The following is a 27,400-nucleotide window of genomic DNA, read 5'->3' as shown; positions in this document are numbered from 1 at the left end:
TCGTATTTGGAAATGATGAATAATCATATTACTTTAAAGGAATAAGTAAAAAGCACCAACTACGTATTAATGCTGCATACTTTAATAAATAATTATGTGTAACAATACAGGGGAAAATGCATATACTGTTTCTTATTCACATTCATTCTAGGTACAGTGCTTATTTGGATGTGATACTTTCTGAAAGATAAAATAAGTAATGTTATAACATGAGCCATCATATTGGAAATTCAGAAACGAATCAAAGTAAATTATTTTCTTAGTAAACAGAAATAAACAAATCAAGGAATGTATATAACATATACAGCAAACGGAGCTTAAGGATGTATTTAGGTCAGGTTTAGGAATTTTTGTCGGATGTTCGGACTCCTTGTTTTTTTTCCTACGAAAGGTAAATATTTTGCCCCATAACACCCATTTTTCTTTTCCTATACGACTTCAATAGCTCATAAAAGGTCATTTACCAAAATTTAAGCAGATTCTAGATTTATTTTCTTTCGATTTGAGACCAGAATAATACCAATGCAAAATAAGGTTAAAGTCCGAGTCAGCCTTTTCCCGCCGTTTTTTAAAGATTAAATATCTCGAAAAAGAGCTCCATAACCTATCAATATTTATAGATTATTTTGTTCCTTAACTAATGCTCTTCTGACTTCTAGTATAAATTTTAGATTCTAGATTTTTTAATTTCACCTTAGTACATCCTTAAGTTAATGCAACAGTTGTTTATGGATGTTATAATCCCGTAATTTGGGAACACTTCAAGTTAAGAAAACAAAAACTGAAGGAATCGCATGGTCTCAAAAAGGAGCAAAACCAGGTGCATCCAAACGGTACACAGGGAAATTTTACTCGCATGAATTTCACGTGAATTTTAATTCATGTGAATCTCACGTGAAATTCACATTTATTTCACCTCAAACAAGCTTATACGTGAAACTCACGTGAAATATGTTCACGTGAATCTCATGTGAAACGCGCGTGAATTTCACGTGAATTTTGAAAATAAAGTTATTCAAATAAAATTTTAATTTTCAAATTTGATTAAAATCTAATTTTTTTTTTGGTAAAGTTCACGTGAAATTCACGTAAAAAAATTCACGTGAGATTCATGTGAATCTCAATTCACGTAAGATTCATGTGAAGTTCACGTCAGCAAAATTATCCTGTGTAATGATACTATTACTCTGAAGGTCAATATCTCTTTATTGATTCTTCTATAATTACTTTAAAATACAGGGCGATCTTAAACACGGATACGTAGAAATGCGCTTGAGAGAGAAAAAATACATCACTTATGAATACATGAAACTATTTGAGTGTGTATACTGTACATAAATTTCAAACAGCTTGACTGGGATAGACAGCTAGTACCCTTTTGATATTTCATGTTTTGATTTGCAAATTTCAAAATTAGTAAACAAAGGCTACATTGATTTCAACGTCCATCTTGCTAGCAAGCAAAACTAATACCGTTGTACTTTGTACACATTCGAATAAATATTCTGAAATAATTGTTGCAGTGCTAAAGACTGGATAGTTTGTCGCAGTAATGCTTGTTGGTATACAAAGGGAAATAATGCAATCACATTGATTCTTGAAAAATGTTAACCACAAGGATATACGATATCAAATGACGTTGAAGTCTACCTACACCATTTGAAATCTTTACCTTTAAAAATGAATCTAAATCTATTAATCGTGGCTCATACATTCATAAATAATTGCAACACGAGTCTTTAGAAATAATTAGAATAACTTTCAAACTAAATGAGAGGCCTTCGTTTCAAATATAACCATTCGGAAAAGCATCAGATGTTGTACAAAAGTCCTTTTTGTAGTTAAATATTTCATATTATACTTAGAGATATTTACCAATATGCCTGACTAAATTCAATTATTGCTGATATAACATAAGTCCACGAATTTAAATTGCCGTATGACTTGCTGTAAAAAGGGATTGTATTATCTGAAAAAAATAGCTTATGAAATCACAGTCAAATTGTATCATCAATGCTTGGCTGATATTCACAATTTACGAAAGCCTTTCTCCTGATTCTGAAAAATGCTAAGTAATGGTATATGTTATATTTTCGGTGCATGTACAGGCCAAAAACATTCCGAAAATGAACCTTCTTTCTAATTTTCTAAATAAATATTTGTAATAGTATATTACCTTTTCATTTCATACGATCCACATACATCTTTAAAAGAATAACCCCTTTTTTGTCTTCCTTGAAGCTAGAATAAAGACAATACAAGTTTAATACAACCTTTTGATAATTTCATACTTTTGGTAATTTTAAAGGAGGTATAATGATATCTAAGTGTGACATAAAAAGTCCAACTAAGACCATTACATATATATATATATATCTTTTTGTTAAAGTATTGACGTCTGCTGTGAGTGTTTTTTTTTATTTGTGTTGAGTGTTATGAGGTGTGGATGGGGGTTTACCGAAAAGAGAATAACGGGCAGAAAAAATAAAGAATAGAGAAAAATGAGGTGCTAAAATATGAAGAAGTATAGAGAATAATCGGCAAAAAGTATAAAGAATAAAGAAAAATTACCTAAAATATTAAAGAATACAGAAATGAAGGACCCCCCCCATCTATAACGGAGTTATATTTTTGGATTTAAAGAAAGCTTTGGATCTGGTTAATCATATTATTTTATTAAAAAAGCTTGAATATTATAATGTTTCAAACTGTACACTAGACTGGTTTAAGTCATACTTGTTTGAACGAAGTCAACAAGTTAAGGTCAATAACGTCATGTCTAATACTAAATGCATAAAAACTGGTGTACCACAAGGCTCTATCCTTGGCCCTCTGTTATTTATTTTATATATCAATGATTTACCACTGAACATAAAAAATTCATTAATAGATTTATATGCAGATGATTCTACATTACATAGATAAGGTAATAATGTACTTCAGTTAACTGCTAACCTTCAAAATGATATTCATGTAATTGAAAACTGGTGTTCGCAAAATTGTATGAAACTAAATGCCAAAAAGTGTAAATCAATGATTATTGGTTCACAACAGAGGCTTTATTCAACTGGGAACAGTTTAGATATCAAAATTTCAGATGAACAAATAGAGAATGTAGATTGTGAAAAACTTCTCGGTTTATATATCGACAAAAACCTAAATTGGAATGAGCAAATAGATAAAATGTCATGTACAATATCAAATAGAATCAATTTATTAAAAAAGATAAGAAAATATTTACCTATGCATATACGTATTATTTATTTTAATGCTTATATTCTGCCATTGTTTGATTATTGTTGCAATATATGGGGAAGTTGCTATGAAAGTGGAATAAATAAACTTAATAAGTTATTAAAGAAATCTGCTAGGGTTATAGTAGAAGCTGACATAATGACATCATCCAGTTTGTTGTTTAATAGTTTAAACTGGTTAAATGTGGAAAAACGCATTCAATATCAAAAGGCAATACTTGTATTTAAATCATTAAATGATATGGTTCCTAACTATTTACAAGAAAACTTTCATTTTATTGGTAATCAGAATTATAATTTACGTTCGGCTGATGAAAAACTATTAAATCTTCCGAAACCAAAAACAAACTTTTTAAAGAAAACATTTACATATTCAGGTTCTCAAATATGGAACAGTTTACCAAATGAAATAAAAATGAGTAATACACTTGTATCTTTTAAAACAAAATGTTACAAATTTTTCATCAATTGTACAAATTAATATGCTTTTTCATTATTATCTAGATACAATTGTATATTGTGTATAATATATCATTATAATATTGTATGTACTTATAAATATGTTATCATTATTTTGAGGACTCTCAGGAAGATTAGTTTTAACTAATGGGATTATCCTCTTGAAATAAAGATTATTTATTTATTTATTTATTTATTTATTTATTTATTTATTTATTTATTTATTTATTTATATTTAGGCCCATTGTTATCATAATCACAGATGATCCGATATTCTCCTTGGACCCTACTGATAAAATAATTCACCGGTGTATTTTGATTATGTTTAATGTATTTTACTGGCTACAAAACTACGGAGTGGTCCAAATGGAAAACGTTTGAACGATAACTCTTTGCGATATATTTGTATTGTGGTTTACGACTAAAAATTATCAACGTCGATTAAAACATTATGACTTCGGTGATAAATTCGGGTCAAGGTTTTTGTGTCTGCATCAACGTATTTTTAACGTCACATGATCGTGATTTGATTTTTCGAAGATCTGGGGTGATATAAACCAGGCAGAGGAAAAACCGATATGCGGTAGTGTACAGAAATTTGGATGATAAAATGCGTTTTCAGGACAAAAGTACTGTCAAAGTCATTAACATCACCTTGTGATAAAAATCTTCTAAGTAAATTGATCAAATATAGAATAGTCTCCTAAAAGGAGATACGAAAAATAGTACCTGTGCACGTCTTTTCTGCTAAGGATTCTTCAATAGATGATAAAGCTGCATAGTTGTCAACTGCGAAAGAATGAGTTTCAGTCGGAGAAGAAGCCATGAAGTCTAATTCAGTCTGATCAATGTATTGCCCGACGCCTACAATAAAATTCCCAAAACTGTTATGCCTTTAAACGAAAAAAAAATGATGCCATGACATCTATTTTTTTTATTATTTTCTCTCTTTTTTTAAGTTAATGAGATTTCTCTTCCGTCAGACAAAAATATTTATGTCGATGTTTTACATACAGAAAACATCAATTATTTCTTCCCAACTTTGATAGAACTGATCCGATTTAGTATGGCATTTTGTATCGATATTCAATTTGTCTTTTGAATGAATTATTTTAGCTAAAAATTAGAATTTATTGGTGTTCCGAAAACTGGGAGCGCTTGTGATAACAATGTTACTCCATATTCTGTGAATTAAGAATCTCATATATAAAAGGTACAAAACATTTGCGTGTTATATTTTGAATTACGTTACAAGACAAAGTGCATCAATAATACTGTCAGTAGTTTTTATTTAGAAATTGATGGAAAAAACTGTAAATTGAAGGACTGTCACATCTTGTTTCGTATTAACTTTATAATGAAAAACTTCTAAACTGAAGACATTTGAGGAATGCAGAGACTAAAATTACCAAATTCTTTGGATACACAAACAAACAATTATACTGCAATACACTAACTAAATGAACAATACTTTGGTCGTCCTAAAACATGTAAAAGAATAGATATATAGTTACCTATTGCGAAAATAATGATGCCCTCTTGCTTCCCTTTCTCTGCTGCTATGCGTGTTGCTTCAATGTCTGTTGGTTCACCATCCGTTATCAAAATGGCAATTTTAGGAATCTTCCCACCTCGTCCGCCATTTAGGTTAGAGAAACCATATCGAGTTAGCAAGGTTAAAGCTTTGTTTGTGTATGTCAACTGCAATCCCTGTAAGTACTTTACATTAGATATAGCCTTAAGTACTTCGTCCTGGTCTCTGTACGAACCTAATGTAAATTCAAATTTGGTATCGTTTCCAAATATAATGAGGCCCACTTGTATATCACTTGGACTGACAGTGAACCTCTTCACCACATCAACAGCAAACTTTTTCAGTTCGTTAAATGCTTCAGATCCAATACTCCTAGAACTATCTGCAACAAAGATTACGTCTGCCTGTGCCCCTTTACAACCTGAAAAAAAAACTTATAATTGTTCTTCATATCATCATGATCGTCTGTCCACAAGGGTTGTATAAAATGCCCGTTTTTCAGGGGCGGGTCCAGGTGAGGGCGTAATGGGCGTACGCCCCCCCCCTTTTAAAAAAAATTTAAAAAAAAACTATCGTAATCTGCTAATATTGTATTGAATATGGCAATTTATCATATTAATTAATTGTTTTATGTTTTTTTTAGCAAAAAAAGGTCCAAAAAATTTATCGCCTCGCTCCGCTAGGCAAATATTTCATTCTACGCCCCCTCTTTCAAATATCATAGAAACGCCCCTGTTTTTAGAGGATACCTGGTTATTGTAATGCTACAAAATTTTCGCTACTCGTAAATTTATAACGCATTTATATGACTAAGGTCAAATTTATGGTTTTGTTTGTTTTGAGTTCCACTGCACGATGATAACAATTGACATTAGTATAACATTGTTTTATAGTGCAGCTGATGATGGCTTCAATTATAGTTATTAAGATGTAAACACAAAAATAACTTACTTTCCATTCTTTAACGAACCCCTGATAGTTCAGAAAAATGACGTGACATGATATTGGCATTGCACGAAACATCACTTTTTTATTATATTCAGTTAATAAACATAACTGGAAGTTTGCTGGCTGCAAGATAAATAACATTGATGCTACTTGATACTTACCCACTACGGGTGGTGCTGGCTGGTCACCTGTAATTTAAAAAGATGTACAGTGGTAACAAAAAACAACTAAGCAATTGCAAATGTATTGATGAGAAATAATTCAAATAAAAACCTGTTTCATCTAATGTCGGTGGTTCTCTCCTTTCACTCCGACTTCCTCCACCAAGAAAAAAACAGACCGACACAAAAGGCCAATAGTGATAACCGTATAAATCAATCAATCAATCAATCTAATGAAATATGGATGGAGGAACTGATTTTATATATGTTAGTTAATTACTCTTCAGACAATTTTGACAAGTTGTGATCCTCAGTTTGTATTATCTGAATAGTAGAGTATCTTGACGTGTTTGACACAGTGTTTCTATGGTGTTTTTTTTTCTTCTTCTTCAAAATATGTCCCTTGAAAAAAACTATGAAAGCTGATAGTATAAAAAGATCTCTCACATTCAACGAAAATGGTCGATTCAGTCAAAATACGTTTTATCCGTATCTTGGAAATAGATTGATCTTTAATTTTATATGAATATTAGAAGTCTTTAATGCTTTTGTAAAAAAAAACTTTTTCATTTTTTCCAAGTGAAAATTATATGAAAATCGGTTGAGTAGTAAAGGGGTTGATAGAACTTGATTTCATCAATAAAAATCCTGTTTGGCTGAGTATTTTTGCAACTTTAATCCATTTTACCTCTTTCCAGATGTAAAATTAGGGTATGGATTTTAGTTTAAAAGTTAATAAACGGAATTTCTAAATTTGTTATAATAAGTCAAGATCGATGTATCTAGTAAATACCTTGTTCGCACAACTTGACTACCAATTCCTGTCTAATTGCTTGCAAACTTTGTACATTTTCTACTTCAAATACACGTGATGCGTCAGACGAAATTTTCTCCAACTCAACAGGATCACGTTTAGGTCCAACACCTACGAGATAAATGAATCAGTTTAAGTTATATTTTAGTAGAAATTCAAAAATCATTGATTTGATATGTCACTTATTTTCTAGATTCCATTGTGACTTCCTGTACTATTAGTTTTATAATCATGAAATGCATAAAAATATGATTTCAGCCGACAAAAAAAAATCATATTTAGGTAACTAGTTACCTTGTTGGTATACATTATATAAATAACACATAGCTGAGAGGGTGATAGAGCAGATTGTTACCCCGAGAAAACATTGTCAACTGAGGCGAAGCCAAGGTTGACAATGTCTTTTTGAGGGGTAACAATCTGCTCTATAACCCTCTCAGCTATGTGTTATTTAATTTATTATACTGAATGTTCTGTTATTACTATTAAATTTCAAATTCAAAGTAATGAACTATGTCGTCTTGTACATAACAATCATCCGTATTTATAAAAGCACACACTTGAGCAAGCGTCTCCGTGAAGGGTAATACAGTATTTGCCATGGGATAAAGTAAATTGTCTCCCTCGTATTAACCAATCAAAATCTGGCATTTTGACATGCAGTATAATAACATGAAATGAATAATGATGCTTAGCAAACTGACTAATCATAAAATAAAATTAACTTGATATTTACTATGAAAGTACACCAGGTTATTGCGTTATCTCTATTTTAAGACGTCTCGCAGTAAATTTCAGATCTTCCGTGAGTATGGGTTAGCAGAAATTATTGGAATTTTTAATATATCTTTGCATTCTAGAGAGAAAAAAAATAAATGTGTCAACCAAGGAATCACTTTCTTAACTAGTCTTAGTGGAATAGTACTAAATACTTGAAACTGTATATATTCTAGACACATCCTATAGCCAGTTTACTGTCGACCTTTAGATATTATTTTATGTAATTTGGGTCGTTTAACAATTACAGACACAGAGCCAAAGATATTGAACTATAACACCTTTACATGAAAAAGTACTAATTACAGTATGGCATACCTATGGCAAATACTAAATAATTAGTTTGCCGTAACTCATTGACTGCCTTTTCAAACTCCTTCCGATCTGTCGCTCTCCCGTCAGTGATGATTACGGCTATCTGTGGAACACCATCACGGCTGCCATGTGACGTTGATAGTCCTTCTTTCATTAAAAGCCTTAGAGCTTTATCCATATACGTATTACCTCCCTTCCAATCATTAGCATTCATCTCCATTAGTACTTTAGCGATTTCCTCTTTTGTTTTGAAATCGTCTAATTGGAATAACATTTCCGGGTCATTACTAAAGGTCATCATTCCTACCCTCACCTGATCAGATCCAACTTCAAAAGCATCTATTACATCTCCCACAAAATTAAGTTCCTTTTTAACATTTTCAAATACGTTCAGACTGGATGATGTATCAACAATGAAAAACACATCAGCTTTTTTCTTGTAGCATGCTGAAAAAATCACAGATTAAACTTCAGACAAATTAAAAAGATACAAAAGTCTTAAGATGTTCCAAAATACATTTTTCTCGTTTGTGACCGTGCTTGTTAAATTACGAGTTAGCTTACACGGCTGGTAATCTACACACGCAGAACAATCGGTTCTGCAATGGAAATCGTGAGAGGATTTTCCGGTTATGCTTGAGTGGAGTAATTGTCACCGCTTCAAAAGGTATGTACATTTCTAAATCGCAATTTTTTTTATTCAACTGATCAAAATATTGAAAATCGGAGAATGCTATGCTGTGGTGAATACTTTAACAAAGAGATACATGTATCATTTACTGTTGTGCATGGAGTAAAACTCCTACAAAATCAATCGTCCCACGAGTAATTGCCGAAAAAAGTGACATTTAAATTTTGAGATGGTTCTATTAACAGACCTACAAGTTCAGATTTATTTTTTTTTTCTGTCAACGGGATTAAATGTCGTTTTGGGCGGCGTGTACGCTGTCCGAAGGTGATAGACGTCTTAATAAATCTAAAAAAACTGTCAATTTTCATGATTTCAGACGTGAGGGGATCGGTTCTGGTTGAGGACATCGTGACTGCGTGAGGGGAAGTGCAATCATATCTTTATATCGAAAAATGCAACAATCACTTCAAAGAAAGGCAAGTAACTTGCATAGTTTTATTGAAGTTTATAATAAATATAAATTGACAATGGAAATGGAAATGGCTACAACGTAAATATAAGTGGTTTAGATTTATGATTGACTATGTTTTTTTCTCGTGTGCATGTATTAAGACTTTAATCTATGTTTTAGATGGATAGAACACGACACCATTGCCTGCAGTGTGATAAGTCATATACTCAACGTCCAAAGCTGAACATCCATGTAAAGCTGGTACATGAAAACACATGAGTCGAGAAAAGTCACAAGGCCAAAGATTAAAAAAAATGTTTGCACTTCCCCTCAAGCATTCACGATGTCCTCAATCAGAACCGATCCCCTCACGCATGAAATAATGAAAATTGGCAGTTTTTAGATTTATTAAGACGTCTATATCACCTTCGGACAGCGTACACGCCGCCCAAAACGACATTCAATCCCGTTGACAAAAAAAACTAAATCTGAACTTGTAGGTCTGTTAATAGAACCATCTCAAAATTTAAATGTCGCTTTTTTCGGCAATTACTCGTGGGACGATTGATTTTGTAGGAGTTTTACTCCATGCACAACAGTAAATGATACATGTGTCTCTTCGTTAAAGTATTCACCACAGCATAGCATTCTCCGATTTTCAATATTTTGATCAGTTGAATTAGAAAATTGCGATTTAGAAATGTACATACCTTTTGAAGCGGTGACAATTACTCCACTCAAGCATAACCGGAAAATCCTCTCACGGTTTTTATTGCAGAACCGATTGTTCTGCGTGTGTAGATTACCAGCCGTGGCTTAAGGATGTTCGTTCTTCTTGTTTTTGAATTTTTGCCAGATATTCGAAATCCTCTGGTTTTATCCATGTAGTGCCATTAAAAAAAATTTCCCAATAACCCCTACTTTTCTTTTCATAATTTGATTAAATATAGTTTGAAATGCCATCTTTGAAAATCTTATTAAATCCTTGTTATTTGTTCATACTTTTAGACAGAAAAAAAGGTGCCAATGTTAAATGTATGAAAAATCTAGAGAGAATCATTTCCCGCCAAATTTTCAATGGCTTATATCTCAAAAACAAGCACACGGACCCTTCATCTTTTTCTGCTTTTTAGTTCCTTTATTTATATACTATCAATCTATAGCAGTCTTTTAAAAAGCTTGTTATTTTAAAACAGAGTAGTTAACATCCTTTAACGTAAAGAAAATCTAAGTTAAATATATATTCAAGACAATTTGTAATGCTCATGTTGTTCATATTTGTTTGTTGGTTGGTTTTCTGAAGAATAAAAACTTGCTGTTTATTGATAGATATGAAAGCAGTTAGATATGCCATTACCATATAAACATTTATCCGCCTCTGTGTGGATACTGCTGATTGTGAACTATAGTACCTACCATCTGCCCAGTAGTCAGTGTGGATACTGCTGATCATGAACTATAGTGCCTACCATCTGCCCAGTAGTCAGTGTGGATACTGCTGATAATGAACTATATTACCTGACATCTGCCCAGTAGTCAGTGTGGATACTGCTGATCATGAACTATAGTACCTACCATCTGCCCAGTAGTCAGTGTGGATACTGCTGATAATGAACTATATTACCTGCCATCTGCCCAGTAGTCAGTGTGGATACTGCTGATCATGAACTATAGTACCTACCATCTTCCCAGTAGTCAGTGTGGATACTGCTGAACATGAACTATAGTAGGTACCATCTGCCCAGTAGTCAGTGTGGATACTGCTGAACATGAACTATAGTACCTACCATCTGCCCAGTAGTCAGTGTGGATACTGCTGAACATGAACTATAGTAGGTACCATCTGCCCAGTAGTCAGTGTGGATACTGCTGATAATGAACTATATTACCTGACATCTGCCCAGTAGTCAGTGTGGATACTGCTGATCATGAACTATAGTACCTACCATCTGCCCAGTAGTCCGTGTGGATACTGCTGAACATGAACTATAGTACCTACCATCTGCCCAGTAGTCAGTGTGGATACTGCTGATCATGAACTATAGTACCTACCATCTGCCCAGTAGTCAGTGTGGATACTGCTGAACATGAACTATAGTAGGTACCATCTGCCCAGTAGTCAGTGTGGATACTGCTGATCATGAACTATAGTACCTACCATCTGCCCAGTAGTCAGTGTGGATACTGCTGATCATGAACTATAGTACCTACCATCTGCCCAGTAGTCAGTGTGGATACTGCTGATAATGAACTATATTACCTGCCATCTGCCCAGTAGTCAGTGTGGATACTGCTGATCATGAACTATAGTACCTACCATCTGCCCAGTAGTCAGTGTGGATACTGCTGAACATGAACTATAGTAGGTACCATCTGCCCAGTAGTCAGTGTGGATACTGCTGAACATGAACTATAGTACCTACCATCTGCCCAGTAGTCAGTGTGGATACTGCTGAACATGAACTATAGTAGGTACCATCTGCCCAGTAGTCAGTGTGGATACTGCTGATAATGAACTATATTACCTGACATCTGCCCAGTAGTCAGTGTGGATACTGCTGATCATGAACTATAGTACCTACCATCTGCCCAGTAGTCCGTGTGGATACTGCTGAACATGAACTATAGTAGGTACCATCTGCCCAGTAGTCAGTGTGGATACTGCTGATCATGAACTATAGTACCTACCATCTGCCCAGTAGTCCGTGTGGATACTGCTGAACATGAACTATAGTAGGTACCATCTGTCCAGTAGTCAGTGTGGATACTGCTGATCATGAACTATAGTACCTACCATCTGCTCAGTAGTCCGTGTGGATACTGCTGAACATGAACTATAGTAGGTACCATCTGCCCAGCAGTCAGTGATTTGTTATAATTTAAAACATAGCGCTTTGTTGTGACTGAAGTGAAAAATGTCATGATACTTGTGTAGGCGCACAATAATAAGATCATTTGTTTTGTTTTTAAGGAATGATATACTTTAGTTACCTGGGTCCTCTCTCTGGGGTGGCGTTGTTGGAGCAGGTGGAGCAGGTGGAGCAGTCGGTACAACTAAAATAAATAAAAGGTTGTGTGTTATTGGTACTTCTTTAAAGATATAAGAGTAACTGATTAAGTAATTTTGATTAACAATCAAAGTAAATTAAATTTGTAAGTTTTAGGCGAAATGAGCGAAAGCGACAAGTAATTTTGATTAACAATCAAAGTAAATTAAATTTGTAAGTTTTAGGCGAATGAGCGAAAGTGACAAGTAATTTTGATTAACAATCAAAGTAAATTAAATTTGTAGGTTTTAGGCGAAATGAGCGAAAGTGACACAGGATATTTTGCATGAAGGGCGGTAGCGTTTCGTGCTAAACATTCACTGCGTTGCCTGTTTTCATACGGGTTCAAACTTTTAAAAAATCAGCATTTATCTTATTTATCTACAGTAAATGGGAATTGCATTTAGGCAAATTATACGTAATTCTGTGATATTTGGGATTTTGATGAAACTTTGAATCCATTTGGAACTCGTTAGCTTGAATCTTAATATTGAAACAAATAGGTATGTATCATTGATACTTTCAGAAATACATTCTATTTAACACTTATGAAATAGGTATGTGTAAATGTATAGAATGTATTTAAAAAGCGGCGAAAAATGCTGCATATCGAGCCTTATCGATTTTTGCACTTTACAAAAATAATCCGCTGACCCCCTAATACTTTTACATCATTAAAACGGAATTTACCTATAACACATCATTTTAATTATGTTGGTGGATTTAAGAAACAAAACCCAATTCAGTGTAAAAAAAATGCATATTTTTCGACGATTAATAATAAAAAATAATTCTTTATTGTCATATAAGTACAACATTATACTTGTGACAAATTCAAATAATAACAACAACAAAAAATAAACTGATTGGAATATATTCATAATTATATATATAAGTAAAAATAACTAAGAGTTTCCTCCGCTCTAAAGACTGTTTTATAAAGGAAACTGTGTTTTCACTTGGTTTATATTTGAAGGATTTAACAGGACTACTAGTTTTTCAGTATTTGAAAATAGAGGATTATCTATTGCGATGTCATTAAAAAGTTTAATACAAAATTTAATAGACCTGTTTTCACATTAAAAAAAACCCGAATATTTGAATAAGCTTTAAGCATAAAACACACATGAGGTATTCAGTCCATCCGTTATTAGAAAAATAATACTAGAAAATAATAATTATGAAATACTTGTCAAAATAGAAATACATTAGGTGAACTCACTTTTACAAACCCTCGTTAAAACTGTGTTTTTGATAACTGATGTGTCGAGGATGTCATAGGAATCAACTAAAATACTGAATGTTGCAGATGGTTTGGATGCCATCCCTTCTATCTCAGTTTTATCCACACCACTTCCAATTCCTATGGCAAAAACGTATGCTGGTAGGCTTTTTATATAAGACGCTGCAGTTTGGGTGAGTTGTTTCCCTTCCAGACCACTTATAGGAGAATGGCCAGGGTTTGTGTTGCCGTCAGTGAGGACTACTACAACATTTGCTATACCTGGCCTTTCGCCATTTCCATTTGCAAAAACTGTTTTATGGACGTATTCTAAGCCCAAGTAGGTTCTAGTCGACGATCCTGACACATAATTGATTTTGTCAACGGCATTAAGGACAGCCACTTTATTCTGGTAATCATTGAAGCCGAACTCGTATACCACATTGCTACTGAACGAAACAGCAGCTACTCGACTATGTCTTGTCCCGGGTCCGATGCTTAACATATCAACAACATCATGTATAAAGTTGATTTGTTTGGCAAAATTTGTTTGTCCTATGCTGGCGGACGTGTCAAGTAGAAACACAATGTCTACCGGTGAATCACACATCTGCGCTAGGGCTGAAAATGAAAATGAGTTATCGACATGACAAAAATTCAAGTAGTGCTAAGAATGAGAATAAGTTATCGAAATGACAAATTTCAAGTAGTGCTAAGAATTAAAATAAGTTATAGAAATGATAAATTCAAGTAATGCTAAGAATAAAAACAAGTTATCGAAATGACAAAATTCAAGTAGTGCTAAGAATGAGAATAAGTTATCGAAATGACAAATTTAAATTGATGCTAATAATTAAAATAAGTTATAGAAATGACAAATTCAAGTAATTCAAAGAATAAAAACAAGTTATCGAAATGACAAAATTCAAGTAGTGCTAAGAATGAGAATAAGTTATCGAAATGACAAATTTAAATTAATGCTAATAATTAAAATAAGTTATAGAAATGACAAATTCAAGTAATACTAAGAATAAAAACAAGTTATCGAAATGACAAAATTCAAGTAGTGCTAAAAATGAGAATAAGTTATCGAAATGACAAAATTTAAATTAATGCTAATAATTAAAATAAGTTATAGAAATGACAAATTCAAGTAATACTAAGAATAAAAACAAGTTATCGAGATGACAAAATTCAAGTAGTGCTAAGAATGAAAATAAGTTGTCGAAATGACAAAATTCAAGTAGTGCTTAAAATGAGAGCAAGTTATCAAAATGGCAAATGCAAGTAGTGCTTAGAATGAAAATAAGTATTCGAAATGACAAAATTCAAGTATTGATAAGAATGAAAATAAGTTATCGAAATGAAAAAATATCTTTAACCTTGTATTTTTTAAAAGGTTCATTAATTCATATGAAAGTAAAAATGGACAATAAAATATTGGACTGGTGAACCGCAAAACGTTGTATGGGACTCAAACAGTGATACAAGTGAATGAGTTGTTCAAACTGCAAAATATCACTAACGTGGTACTGTAAAAAAAGGTTCTTTAATTCAAATGAAAGTACAAATGGTTAACATAATGGATTGGTGAACCGCTGAGTGTCGTATGGGATTTATTTAGAAACCATTTTTCCTACATGCACATACTTTCTTTTATTTTTCGAGTTTTTACCTTGTTACATGGCACTGTACGGCATTTAACAATGAACAGAATCCATACCGTTTTAGTAAACTAGAGAATGGAAACGGGGAATGTGTCAAAGAGACAACAACCCGATCCGCACCCGAAGGCGGGCTTCAGCTGGCCCTTAAACAATAATGTATTTATGTACTAGTTCAGCGAAAATAGACGTCATACAAAACTCCAATACATATAAATCAATCGAAAAAAATCTAGAGTAACAAAGGCCAGAGGTTCCTGACTTGGGACAGGCGCAAAAAAAACGGCGGGATTAAACATGTTTTGTGAGATCTCAACCCTCCATATACCTCTAGCCAATGTGGAATAAACAAACGTACAGCAATACGCAAAGTAAAACTCAGTTTAAAAGAAGTCCGAGTCCGATGTTAAAATAGGTTACAGAAGAAACTAAGCAAAATGACAATGATCAACATGAATTAACAAAGGACTACTAGCAGTTACTGACATGCCAGCACCAGATCTCAATTAAACTGATTGAAAAATTATGTCTTCATCATATGAAAATCAAGCACAATCCCTCCCTTTAAAGGTTTAGTATTATACCATCATAAAATACCAGACTCAAGCTGGCAGCCACTTTTAGCAGCCAATCAAGATAGCAGCCACTTTTTTCCAGCAGCCAATTTTCATGATATGCCTAAAAACCAAAAAAACTGTATAAGACTCAAACGTTCCAAAAATCTCAAAATCTTAATCAAATATAATCTAATAGCGGAATTCGACAATTTCACGGCTTATAATGATTCTCAAAGGATTTCAATCCGTTTTAAATACCAATAATGATAGCAGCCACTTTTTTTCGGAGGACACCGTTTGTTTAATAAAAATTGCATAATGTACAATTTAAAATAGTTTTTTTTCGTTCTTTTTTTTTATCGTTTCTGGTTCCTTATGATAAGGAGGTACAGAAACAATGTAGGAATAGAAAATTAAAAAAAATCAAAGTACAATTACCATTGTTAATAATAGATTTAAGTAACTTGTGATGAATTGTGTTATATATATAATTCCAACCAATTTGAACTGAATAAAATAGATGCAATGCAAGATAGAAAAATCACATACATGCTTTCCATACACTCGGCATCCTCAAATATCCAAAAAAATCCACTATTTTAGTTGAAACCATTTTTAATATCTATTTCTGTATATATGAAATGAAAACATTTCGATATATATGTAATGGTTATCTCTTTTTTAATGTGAACAAGTATTTTCATAAAAATCCTATCCTATCCTAAATATTTAAGTGGCGAATAGCCTCGGTCAACACCTTTGAAATGAGCTAGGTCTGGTTCGGAAATTTTCCATAGGGAGTTGCCGAGGAGTACCAAAAGCAAGGGTGGCTATTCGACACTTAAATATTTTTCTGGGATCCGGGCCCGTCTGGCCACCACAGAGGTTCAAAGTTGCCCCTGGCCACAGACCACAATTGAATTCCTCTATTAGTTCTTTATAACGTTTTGTTTCATTAAAAAAATTGCACAATGCATTTCTGTCAAATCTTTTGTGTGTTTAATGTATAGTACTAGTCCAAAAATATATATCCAAAATTCAGAAAGATTGATCCAATGACTCTTACAAATTTAGCCAATACACATCCATACCCCTATGGACAAGTCAAGAGATGTTCCGAAAACTGTAAATATCACCTTTTTGCACCTGGCCTACTCACTCTTTCCATATCAAAATCAGTTAAAATACAACATCCAAAAGTTTATTTCACCTCTCCTCTTTCATTTCCACCCAAAAAAAAAATAAGAAATGAGTGAGGAAGGGAAAGAAAAAAAATTAAGAAAAAATACACTCTAATTAAAAGGAACTATATTCGCCCCCTTAGCGAATTTTTCAAATTAACCACACATTCGGTACTCCTCGACATATCCCTACGGTAAAGTTCCGAACCGGACCTAGCTCATTTCAAAGGTATTGACCCAGGCTATTCCCCGCTTAAATATTTTCTGGGATCCGGGCCCGTCTGGCCACCACAGGGGTTCAAAGTTGTCCCTTAACGTACTTTTCATATTAACCACCCTTGCATTCGGTACTCCTCGGTAACTCCCTACGGCAAAGTTCCGAACCAGACCTAGCTCTTTTCAAAGGTGTTGACCGAGGCTATTCGCCACTTAAATATTTTTCTCTTTGATCCGGGCCCGTCTGGCCACCACAGAGCTTCAAAGTTGCCCCTTAACGTATTTTCCATACCAAGGAAAATTCAAGTTTTAAATCGATGAATTGGCAATGATGCATGTCGTACAAAATAGTCCACGTAGGATTTTTATGAAAATACTTGTTCACATTAAAAAAGAGATAACCATTACATGTATATCGAAATGTTTTCATTTCATATATACAGAAATAGATATTTAAAATGGTTTCAAATAAAATACTGGATTCCGAGTGTATGGAAAGCATGTATGTGATTTTTCTATCTTGCATTGCATCTATTTTATTCAGTTCAAATTGGTTGGAATTATATATATAACAATTCCTCACAATTTACTTAAATCTATTATTAACAATGGTAATTGTACTTTGATTTTTTTTTATTTTCTATTCCTACATTGTTTCTGTACCTCCTTATCATAAGGAACCAGAAACGATAAAAAAAAAAAGAACGAAAAAAACTTTTTTAAATTGTACATTGTACAATTTATTATTAAACAAACGGTGTCCTCCGAAAAAAAGTGGCTGTTATCATTATTGGTATTCAAAACGGACTGAAATCCTTTGAGAATCACCACATGCCGTGAAATTGTCGAATTCTGCTGTTAAATTATATCTAATTAAGATTTTGAGATTTTTGGAACGTTTGAGTCTTATACAGTTTTTTTAGTTTTAGGCATATCATGAAAATTGGCTGCTGGAAAAAAATTGTATAAATGAATGTGTTTATTTTCGATGCAAAGACCCTATGAGTGAATGAATATTAATTCCAAAAAATGCCATCTGTAATGACTTGACAACAGTAAGCTATTACCAGCCCCGGTATGAAAAATTTGAAACAATTCAAAAGAGATATTGCTTTTGATTTTTGGTGTTTTAACGCCACTTTTAAGCACCGCTTTTGGGCTAATTCGTGGCGGCCAGTTTTTATTGGTGGAGGAAACCGGAGTGCCGGGAGAAAATCACCGACCTTCGATAGGAAAACTGACAATCCTAGTCAATTAAGATTGGAGTCGAGTGCACCCGCACAAGCGGGGTTCAAACTCACAACCTCAGTGTTGACTGGCTAGTGATTACAGTAGTAACTACTTTGACCACTCGGCCACCGAGGCCCCAATTCAAAAGAGAAAGTTACGACCTGGACGGTTATTCATACATATATATATATATATACAAGTCTAAATTGAAAACAACGTTCAAACCTATGATTGCGTTGGATAAAAACCGCAATTTTTATACGTGTGCATGCAAAACAAATTTCTTGGTAGAGTGGGCTAAATACAGCACAAACAACATTTTCCAAAAGACCAAAAAAGTGAAAAAGTATATTTTAACAAAACGCATTTGACTAGCAGGTCGAACAACGGATGTTCTTAAACCCTGCTGACTGCCATGGCGATTGCCAAATAAACGGATCACCAGATGTAAAAAAGGATCTTAATTTTTTTAATTAAATACCAAACAGAAAACAATAAACTTGCGGAAAAGATGGTATACCGCAAACATGAGGTGCAAAAATTTGTACACCATATCCGGATTTCGACAATTAATGTCTCTTCAGAGATGTTAGGAATCGAAACGGTATTTGGAAGGCCATATAATTTACCTCAATTTGGGATTGACTCTTGAATTTTGAAGAGTCAAAATAGGATGAACGGATCATATAAACCCGAAGGCAAATATAATACAAGCCCAAACGAAAAAATATAAACAAGTCTAAATTGAAAACAACGTTCAAACCTATGATTGCGTTGGATAAAAACCGCAATTTTTATACGTGTGCATGCAAAACAAATTTCTTGGTAGAGTGGTCTAAATACAGCACAAACAACATTTTCCAAAAGACCAAAAAAGTGAAAAAGTATATTTTAACAAAACGCATTTGACTAGCAGGTCGAACAACGGATGTTCTTAAACCCTGCTGACTGCCATGGCGATTGCCAAATAAACGGATCACCAGATGTAAAAAAGGATCTTAATTTTTTTAATTAAATACCAAACAGAAAACAATAAACTTGCGGAAAAGATGGTATACCGCAAACATGAGGTGCAAAAATTTGTACACCATATCCGGATTTCGACAATTAATGTCTCTTCAGTGATGTTAGGAATCGAAACGGTATTTGGAAGGCCATATAATTTACCTCAATTTGGGATTGACTCTTGAATTTTGAAGAGTCAAAATAGGATGAACGGATCATATAAACCCGAAGGCAAATATAATACAAGCCCAAAGGAAAAAATATAAACAAGTCTAAATTGAAAATAACTTTCAAACCTATGATTGCGTTGGATAAAAACCGCAATTTTTATACGTGTGCATGCAAAACAAATTTCTTGGTAGAGTGGTCTAAATACAGCACAAACAACATTTTCCAAAAGACCAAAAAAGTGAAAAAGTATATTTTAACAAAACGCATTTGACTAGCAGGTCGAACAACGGATGTTCTTAAACCCTGCTGACTGCCATGGCGATTGCCAAATAAACGGATCACCAGATGTAAAAAAGGATCTTAATTTTTTTAATTAAATACCAAACAGAAAACAATAAACTTGCGGAAAAGATGGTATACCGCAAACATGAGGTACAAAAATTTGTACACCATATTCGGATTTCGACAATTAATGTGTCTTCAGAGATGTTAGGAATCGAAACGGTATTTGGAAGGCCATATAATTTACCTCAATTTGGGATTGACTCTTGAATTTTGAAGAGTCAAAATAGGATGAACGGATCATATAAACCCGAAGGCAAATATAAAACAAGCCCAAACGAAAAAATATAAACAAGTCTAAATTGAAAACAACGTTCAAACCTATGATTGCGTTGGATAAAAACCGCAATTTTTATACGTGTGCATGCAAAACAAATTTCTTGGTAGAGTGGTCTAAATACAGCACAAACAACATTTTCCAAAAGACCAAAAAAGTGAAAAAGTATATTTTAACAAAACGCATTTGACTAGCAGGTCGAACAACGGATGTTCTTAAACCCTGCTGACTGCCATGGCGATTGCCAAATAAACGGATCACCAGATGTAAAAAAGGATCTTAATTTTTTTAATTAAATACCAAACAGAAAACAATAAACTTGCGGAAAAGATGGTATACCGCAAACATGAGGTGCAAAAATTTGTACACCATATCCGGATTTCGACAATTAATGTCTCTTCAGTGATGTTAGGAATCGAAACGGTATTTGGAAGGCCATATAATTTACCTCAATTTGGGATTGACTCTTGAATTTTGAAGAGTCAAAATAGGATGAACGGATCATATAAACCCGAAGGCAAATATAATACAAGCCCAAAGGAAAAAATATAAACAAGTCTAAATTGAAAATAACTTTCAAACCTATGATTGCGTTGGATAAAAACCGCAATTTTTATACGTGTGCATGCAAAACAAATTTCTTGGTAGAGTGGTCTAAATACAGCACAAACAACATTTTCCAAAAGACCAAAAAAGTGAAAAAGTATATTTTAACAAAACGCATTTGACTAGCAGGTCGAACAACGGATGTTCTTAAACCCTGCTGACTGCCATGGCGATTGCCAAATAAACGGATCACCAGATGTAAAAAAGGATCTTAATTTTTTTAATTAAATACCAAACAGAAAACAATAAACTTGCGGAAAAGATGGTATACCGCAAACATGAGGTACAAAAATTTGTACACCATATTCGGATTTCGACAATTAATGTGTCTTCAGAGATGTTAGGAATCGAAACGGTATTTGGAAGGCCATATAATTTACCTCAATTTGGGATTGACTCTTGAATTTTGAAGAGTCAAAATAGGATGAACGGATCATATAAACCCGAAGGCAAATATAAAACAAGCCCAAACGAAAAAATATAAACAAGTCTAAATTGAAAACAACGTTCAAACCTATGATTGCGTTGGATAAAAACCGCAATTTTTATACGTGTGCATGCAAAACAAATTTCTTGGTAGAGTGGTCTAAATACAGCACAAACAACATTTTCCAAAAGACCAAAAAAGTGAAAAAGTATATTTTAACAAAACGCATTTGACTAGCAGGTCGAACAACGGATGTTCTTAAACCCTGCTGACTGCCATGGCGATTGCCAAATAAACGGATCACCAGATGTAAAAAAGGATCTTAATTTTTTTAATTAAATACCAAACAGAAAACAATAAACTTGCGGAAAAGATGGTATACCGCAAACATGAGGTGCAAAAATTTGTACACCATATCCGGATTTCGACAATTAATGTCTCTTCAGAGATGTTAGGAATCGAAACGGTATTTGGAAGGCCATATAATTTACCTCAATTTGGGATTGACTCTTGAATTTTGAAGAGTCAAAATAGGATGAACGGATCATATAAACCCGAAGGCAAATATAATACAAGCCCAAACGAAAAAATATAAACAAGTCTAAATTGAAAACAACGTTCAAACCTATGATTGCGTTGGATAAAAACCGCAATTTTTATACGTGTGCATGCAAAACAAATTTCTTGGTAGAGTGGTCTAAATACAGCACAAACAACATTTTCCAAAAGACCAAAAAAGTGAAAAAGTATATTTTAACAAAACGCATTTGACTAGCAGGTCGAACAACGGATGTTCTTAAACCCTGCTGACTGCCATGGCGATTGCCAAATAAACGGATCACCAGATGTAAAAAAGGATCTTAATTTTTTTAATTAAATACCAAACAGAAAACAATAAACTTGCGGAAAAGATGGTATACCGCAAACATGAGGTGCAAAAATTTGTACACCATATCCGGATTTCGACAATTAATGTCTCTTCAGTGATGTTAGGAATCGAAACGGTATTTGGAAGGCCATATAATTTACCTCAATTTGGGATTGACTCTTGAATTTTGAAGAGTCAAAATAGGATGAACGGATCATATAAACCCGAAGGCAAATATAATACAAGCCCAAAGGAAAAAATATAAACAAGTCTAAATTGAAAATAACTTTCAAACCTATGATTGCGTTGGATAAAAACCGCAATTTTTATACGTGTGCATGCAAAACAAATTTCTTGGTAGAGTGGTCTAAATACAGCACAAACAACATTTTCCAAAAGACCAAAAAAGTGAAAAAGTATATTTTAACAAAACGCATTTGACTAGCAGGTCGAACAACGGATGTTCTTAAACCCTGCTGACTGCCATGGCGATTGCCAAATAAACGGATCACCAGATGTAAAAAAGGATCTTAATTTTTTTAATTAAATACCAAACAGAAAACAATAAACTTGCGGAAAAGATGGTATACCGCAAACATGAGGTACAAAAATTTGTACACCATATTCGGATTTCGACAATTAATGTGTCTTCAGAGATGTTAGGAATCGAAACGGTATTTGGAAGGCCATATAATTTACCTCAATTTGGGATTGACTCTTGAATTTTGAAGAGTCAAAATAGGATGAACGGATCATATAAACCCGAAGGCAAATATAAAACAAGCCCAAACGAAAAAATATAAACAAGTCTAAATTGAAAACAACGTTCAAACCTATGATTGCGTTGGATAAAAACCGCAATTTTTATACGTGTGCATGCAAAACAAATTTCTTGGTAGAGTGGTCTAAATACAGCACAAACAACATTTTCCAAAAGACCAAAAAAGTGAAAAAGTATATTTTAACAAAACGCATTTGACTAGCAGGTCGAACAACGGATGTTCTTAAACCCTGCTGACTGCCATGGCGATTGCCAAATAAACGGATCACCAGATGTAAAAAAGGATCTTAATTTTTTTAATTAAATACCAAACAGAAAACAATAAACTTGCGGAAAAGATGGTATACCGCAAACATGAGGTGCAAAAATTTGTACACCATATCCGGATTTCGACAATTAATGTCTCTTCAGTGATGTTAGGAATCGAAACGGTATTTGGAAGGCCATATAATTTACCTCAATTTGGGATTGACTCTTGAATTTTGAAGAGTCAAAATAGGATGAAAGGATCATATAAACCCGAAGGCAAATATAATACAAGCCCAAACGAAAAAATATAAACAAGTCTAAATTGAAAACAACGTTCAAACCTATGATTGCGTTGGATAAAAACCGCAATTTTTATACGTGTGCATGCAAAACAAATTTCTTGGTAGAGTGGTCTAAATACAGCACAAACAACATTTTCCAAAAGACCAAAAAAGTGAAAAAGTATATTTTAACAAAACGCATTTGACTAGCAGGTCGAACAACGGATGTTCTTAAACCCTGCTGACTGCCATGGCGATTGCCAAATAAACGGATCACCAGATGTAAAAAAGGATCTTAATTTTTTTAATTAAATACCAAACAGAAAACAATAAACTTGCGGAAAAGATGGTATACCGCAAACATGAGGTACAAAAATTTGTACACCATATTCGGATTTCGACAATTAATGTGTCTTCAGAGATGTTAGGAATCGAAACGGTATTTGGAAGGCCATATAATTTACCTCAATTTGGGATTGACTCTTGAATTTTGAAAAGTCAAAATAGGATGAACGGATCATATAAACCCGAAGGCAAATATAAAACAAGCCCAAACGAAAAAATATAAACAAGTCTAAATTGAAAACAACGTTCAAACCTATGATTGCGTTGGATAAAAACCGCAATTTTTATACGTGTGCATGCAAAACAAATTTCTTGGTAGAGTGGTCTAAATACAGCACAAACAACATTTTCCAAAAGACCAAAAAAGTGAAAAAGTATATTTTAACAAAACGCATTTGACTAGCAGGTCGAACAACGGATGTTCTTAAACCCTGCTGACTGCCATGGCGATTGCCAAATAAACGGATCACCAGATGTAAAAAAGGATCTTAATTTTTTTAATTAAATACCAAACAGAAAACAATAAACTTGCGGAAAAGATGGTATACCGCAAACATGAGGTGCAAAAATTTGTACACCATATCCGGATTTCAACAATTAATGTCTCTTCAGTGATGTTAGGAATCGAAACGGTATTTGGAAGGCCATATAATTTACCTCAATTTGGGATTGACTCTTGAATTTTGAAGAGTCAAAATAGGATGAAAGGATCATATAAACCCGAAGGCAAATATAATACAAGCCCAAACGAAAAAATATAAACAAGTCTAAATTGAAAACAACGTTCAAACCTATGATTGCGTTGGATAAAAACCGCAATTTTTATACGTGTGCATGCAAAACAAATTTCTTGGTAGAGTGGTCTAAATACAGCACAAACAACATTTTCCAAAAGACCAAAAAAGTGAAAAAGTATATTTTAACAAAACGCATTTGACTAGCAGGTCGAACAACGGATGTTCTTAAACCCTGCTGACTGCCATGGCGATTGCCAAATAAACGGATCACCAGATGTAAAAAAGGATCTTAATTTTTTTTAAATAAATACCAAACAGAAAACAATAAACTTGCGGAAAAGATGGTATACCGCAAACATGAGGTGCAAAAATTTGTACACCATATCCGGATTTCGACAATTAATGTCTCTTCAGTGATGTTAGGAATCGAAACGGTATTTGGAAGGCCATATGATTTACCTCAATTTGGGATTGACTCTTGAATTTTGAAGAGTCAAAATAGGATGAACGGATCATATAAACCCGAAGGCAAATATAATACAAGCCCAAACGAAAAAATATAAACAAGTCTAAATTGAAAACAACGTTCAAACCTATGATTGCGTTGGATAAAAACCGCAATTTTTATACGTGTGCATGCAAAACAAATTTCTTGGTAGAGTGGTCTAAATACAGCACAAACAACATTTTCCAAAAGACCAAAAAAGTGAAAAAGTATATTTTAACAAAACGCATTTGACTAGCAGGTCGAACAACGGATGTTCTTAAACCCTGCTGACTGCCTTTGGCGATTGCCAAATAAACGGATCACCAGATGTTATATGGATCTTAATTATTAATGTTAATACCAAACAGAAAACAATAAACTTGTGAAAAGATGGTATACCGCAAAAATAAAGTGCAAAAATAAAGTGCAAACATTTTTTTGTTTGTACACCATATCCGGATTTCGACAATTAATCTTTAGTGATGTTAGGAATCGAAACGGTGTTTGGAAGGCCATATAATTTACCTCAATTTAGGATAGACTCTTGAATTTCAAAGAGTCGAAATAGGATGAACGGATCATATATATATATATATATATGATTTTATATTGGTGTGTTTGTTACTGTCTCGGTCTTGTATTTCTATGGTCCTTCAAACAATTTTCCTTTTGATTTTAACACTGTCTAAATATATTGCATTACTAACCATCTAATGTGACGAATCCTCACACCATGACATAAATATAAAAGATCTGCTGGCAAATTATCAAATTTTCCACTATAGCTTTATAGATTATCGTTGATCATCTCAACGAGATAGATTTTCTCGCTTGAGGCGAAAGTGAGAAAAGCAATCGAGTTGAGATGACCAATGATAATCTGTTTATCGCTATTTTACCTATGACGACGTTGTTAATTTCATTGACAACGCGCACGTGCTCCCTTTGTTTCTAGCGATAATTTTTCATATCACTCGACTCCACTGAGAAAGGAAATTATCAGTCAGCAAGATCAAAGGAAAATTTTTAAAATAGCGATAAATCAATTTATACTATAAGTCAATATCAAATTCAGATAATGGTCACACATCTAATATATCGATATTTCATATATTTTATTCCTATGATATTCATCTTCTATAACATTTAATTCATCTTCTATAGCACTACGGACTAGTGATGATGATGGATGTTTACTTTACGCCGTTTCAGCACAAAAAAGAGCTATATCGCGTTGATAGTAATTTCAAACAATTTTTACAAAAGTTATTACGAACTAAGGACTAAGGCAAAACATTATTATGTAATTATGATCGAAAGATAAATATTTTATTTAAAATTTAAAAAAAAACTAAATACGTATATGAATTCAAGCATGTCAGCAAACTCTTCTATCTTTTTGATTATTGTGAAATTATCAAAAGTGTTCTTACCTGATCGAGCCGCAACCTGTAAAATTAAAAGAATAATTTCAATGGAAGTATAAAGTGAAGGTCAGGAGTCCCCAAACAGAGATTTAATAATCAAAAATTTTTGATCATTTGAAATATTGATTTTATCTTCCTTTAAAACTTCAACAGAACTTATTCAAGCTCAAAGTATAATTCACAAAGTATTTTAGAGATTGATTTAAAAAAAAAGCTTTGTAGCATGCATAGAAATATTAGAAGAAATAATTCCATAACTTAGAATTGGACATTTTTTTTTTTTTTTTAGAAATTATAGTTACAAAAATGTATTATGCATTGTTGACGAGGTACCTGTGATGATTAACAAATGTAGAAGTATACGTTTACTTACATGAGTCGTCATGAGAAGACCAATGCATATTAGGATATACATTATGCAGTCTCTGGATACTGTGTATATGGATGCTGCAATCTGGCATGCGAGAGGTTTTATACGGGTCGGATGTAATTATTGCCTCTTTGATTTTTGTAATTAAATACCACAAATTACATATAAGGGCTATGGCGTGTTATATCAAATATTTAAAGAGACAGAAAAAAATAAACCTTGACTTTTTCATATAATTTTATAACTAGTAGCTAGTCATGGAGTGGTGTTGAGGTCCACGTAATTTACAACAATGCGACAATTTTCGTTTGATATTAAAAGTAATTATATGTACTTTGCGTAATTAACATTACATAATCAACAAATATCATATTTTGGGGGTTTCTCTATTTGTAATTTTGATCCTATTACGAATTTCGGAAAACCGCTTCAGTATTGCTAAATGTACGAGGGTCTAAATAGGGAACCCTACATTCTATATTCTTGACTTCTTGGAGTCATTTTACTCCATTCTTTACATTTTTGCCCATCATTCTCTTTTCTTTATATTTTGACCCCCATTATTC

The 27,400-nt window shown here is 33.3% G+C and overlaps 1 protein-coding gene across 1 annotated transcript; it reads right to left on the bottom strand.

Annotated features, from left to right (window-relative positions):
* Nucleotides 1-66: 66 nt before the first annotated feature.
* LOC127711735 (cartilage matrix protein-like) lies at nt 67-26,984 on the bottom strand. Its single transcript, XM_052217845.1, has 11 exons — nt 26,838-26,984; nt 26,471-26,486; nt 13,614-14,234; nt 12,336-12,398; nt 8,266-8,709; nt 7,150-7,281; nt 6,357-6,383; nt 5,228-5,668; nt 4,443-4,577; nt 2,177-2,241; nt 67-180 (listed from the first exon to the last, which is right to left on the bottom strand). The coding sequence occupies exons 1-10, from the start codon at nt 26,877-26,879 to the stop codon at nt 2,207-2,209; spliced, it is 1,956 nt and encodes a 651-aa protein (XP_052073805.1). The 5' UTR covers nt 26,880-26,984; the 3' UTR covers nt 67-180; nt 2,177-2,206.
* Between the last annotated feature and the right edge of the window lie 416 nt (nt 26,985-27,400).

The sequence above is a fragment of the Mytilus californianus genome, unplaced genomic scaffold (genome assembly GCF_021869535.1).
Source record: "Mytilus californianus isolate M0D057914Y unplaced genomic scaffold, xbMytCali1.0.p SCAF_8, whole genome shotgun sequence".
Classification (NCBI taxonomy): domain Eukaryota; kingdom Metazoa; phylum Mollusca; class Bivalvia; order Mytilida; family Mytilidae; genus Mytilus; species Mytilus californianus.
The sequence above is the reverse complement of the archived record's forward strand: the minus strand, read 5'-3'. Positions and strand labels throughout refer to the sequence as shown.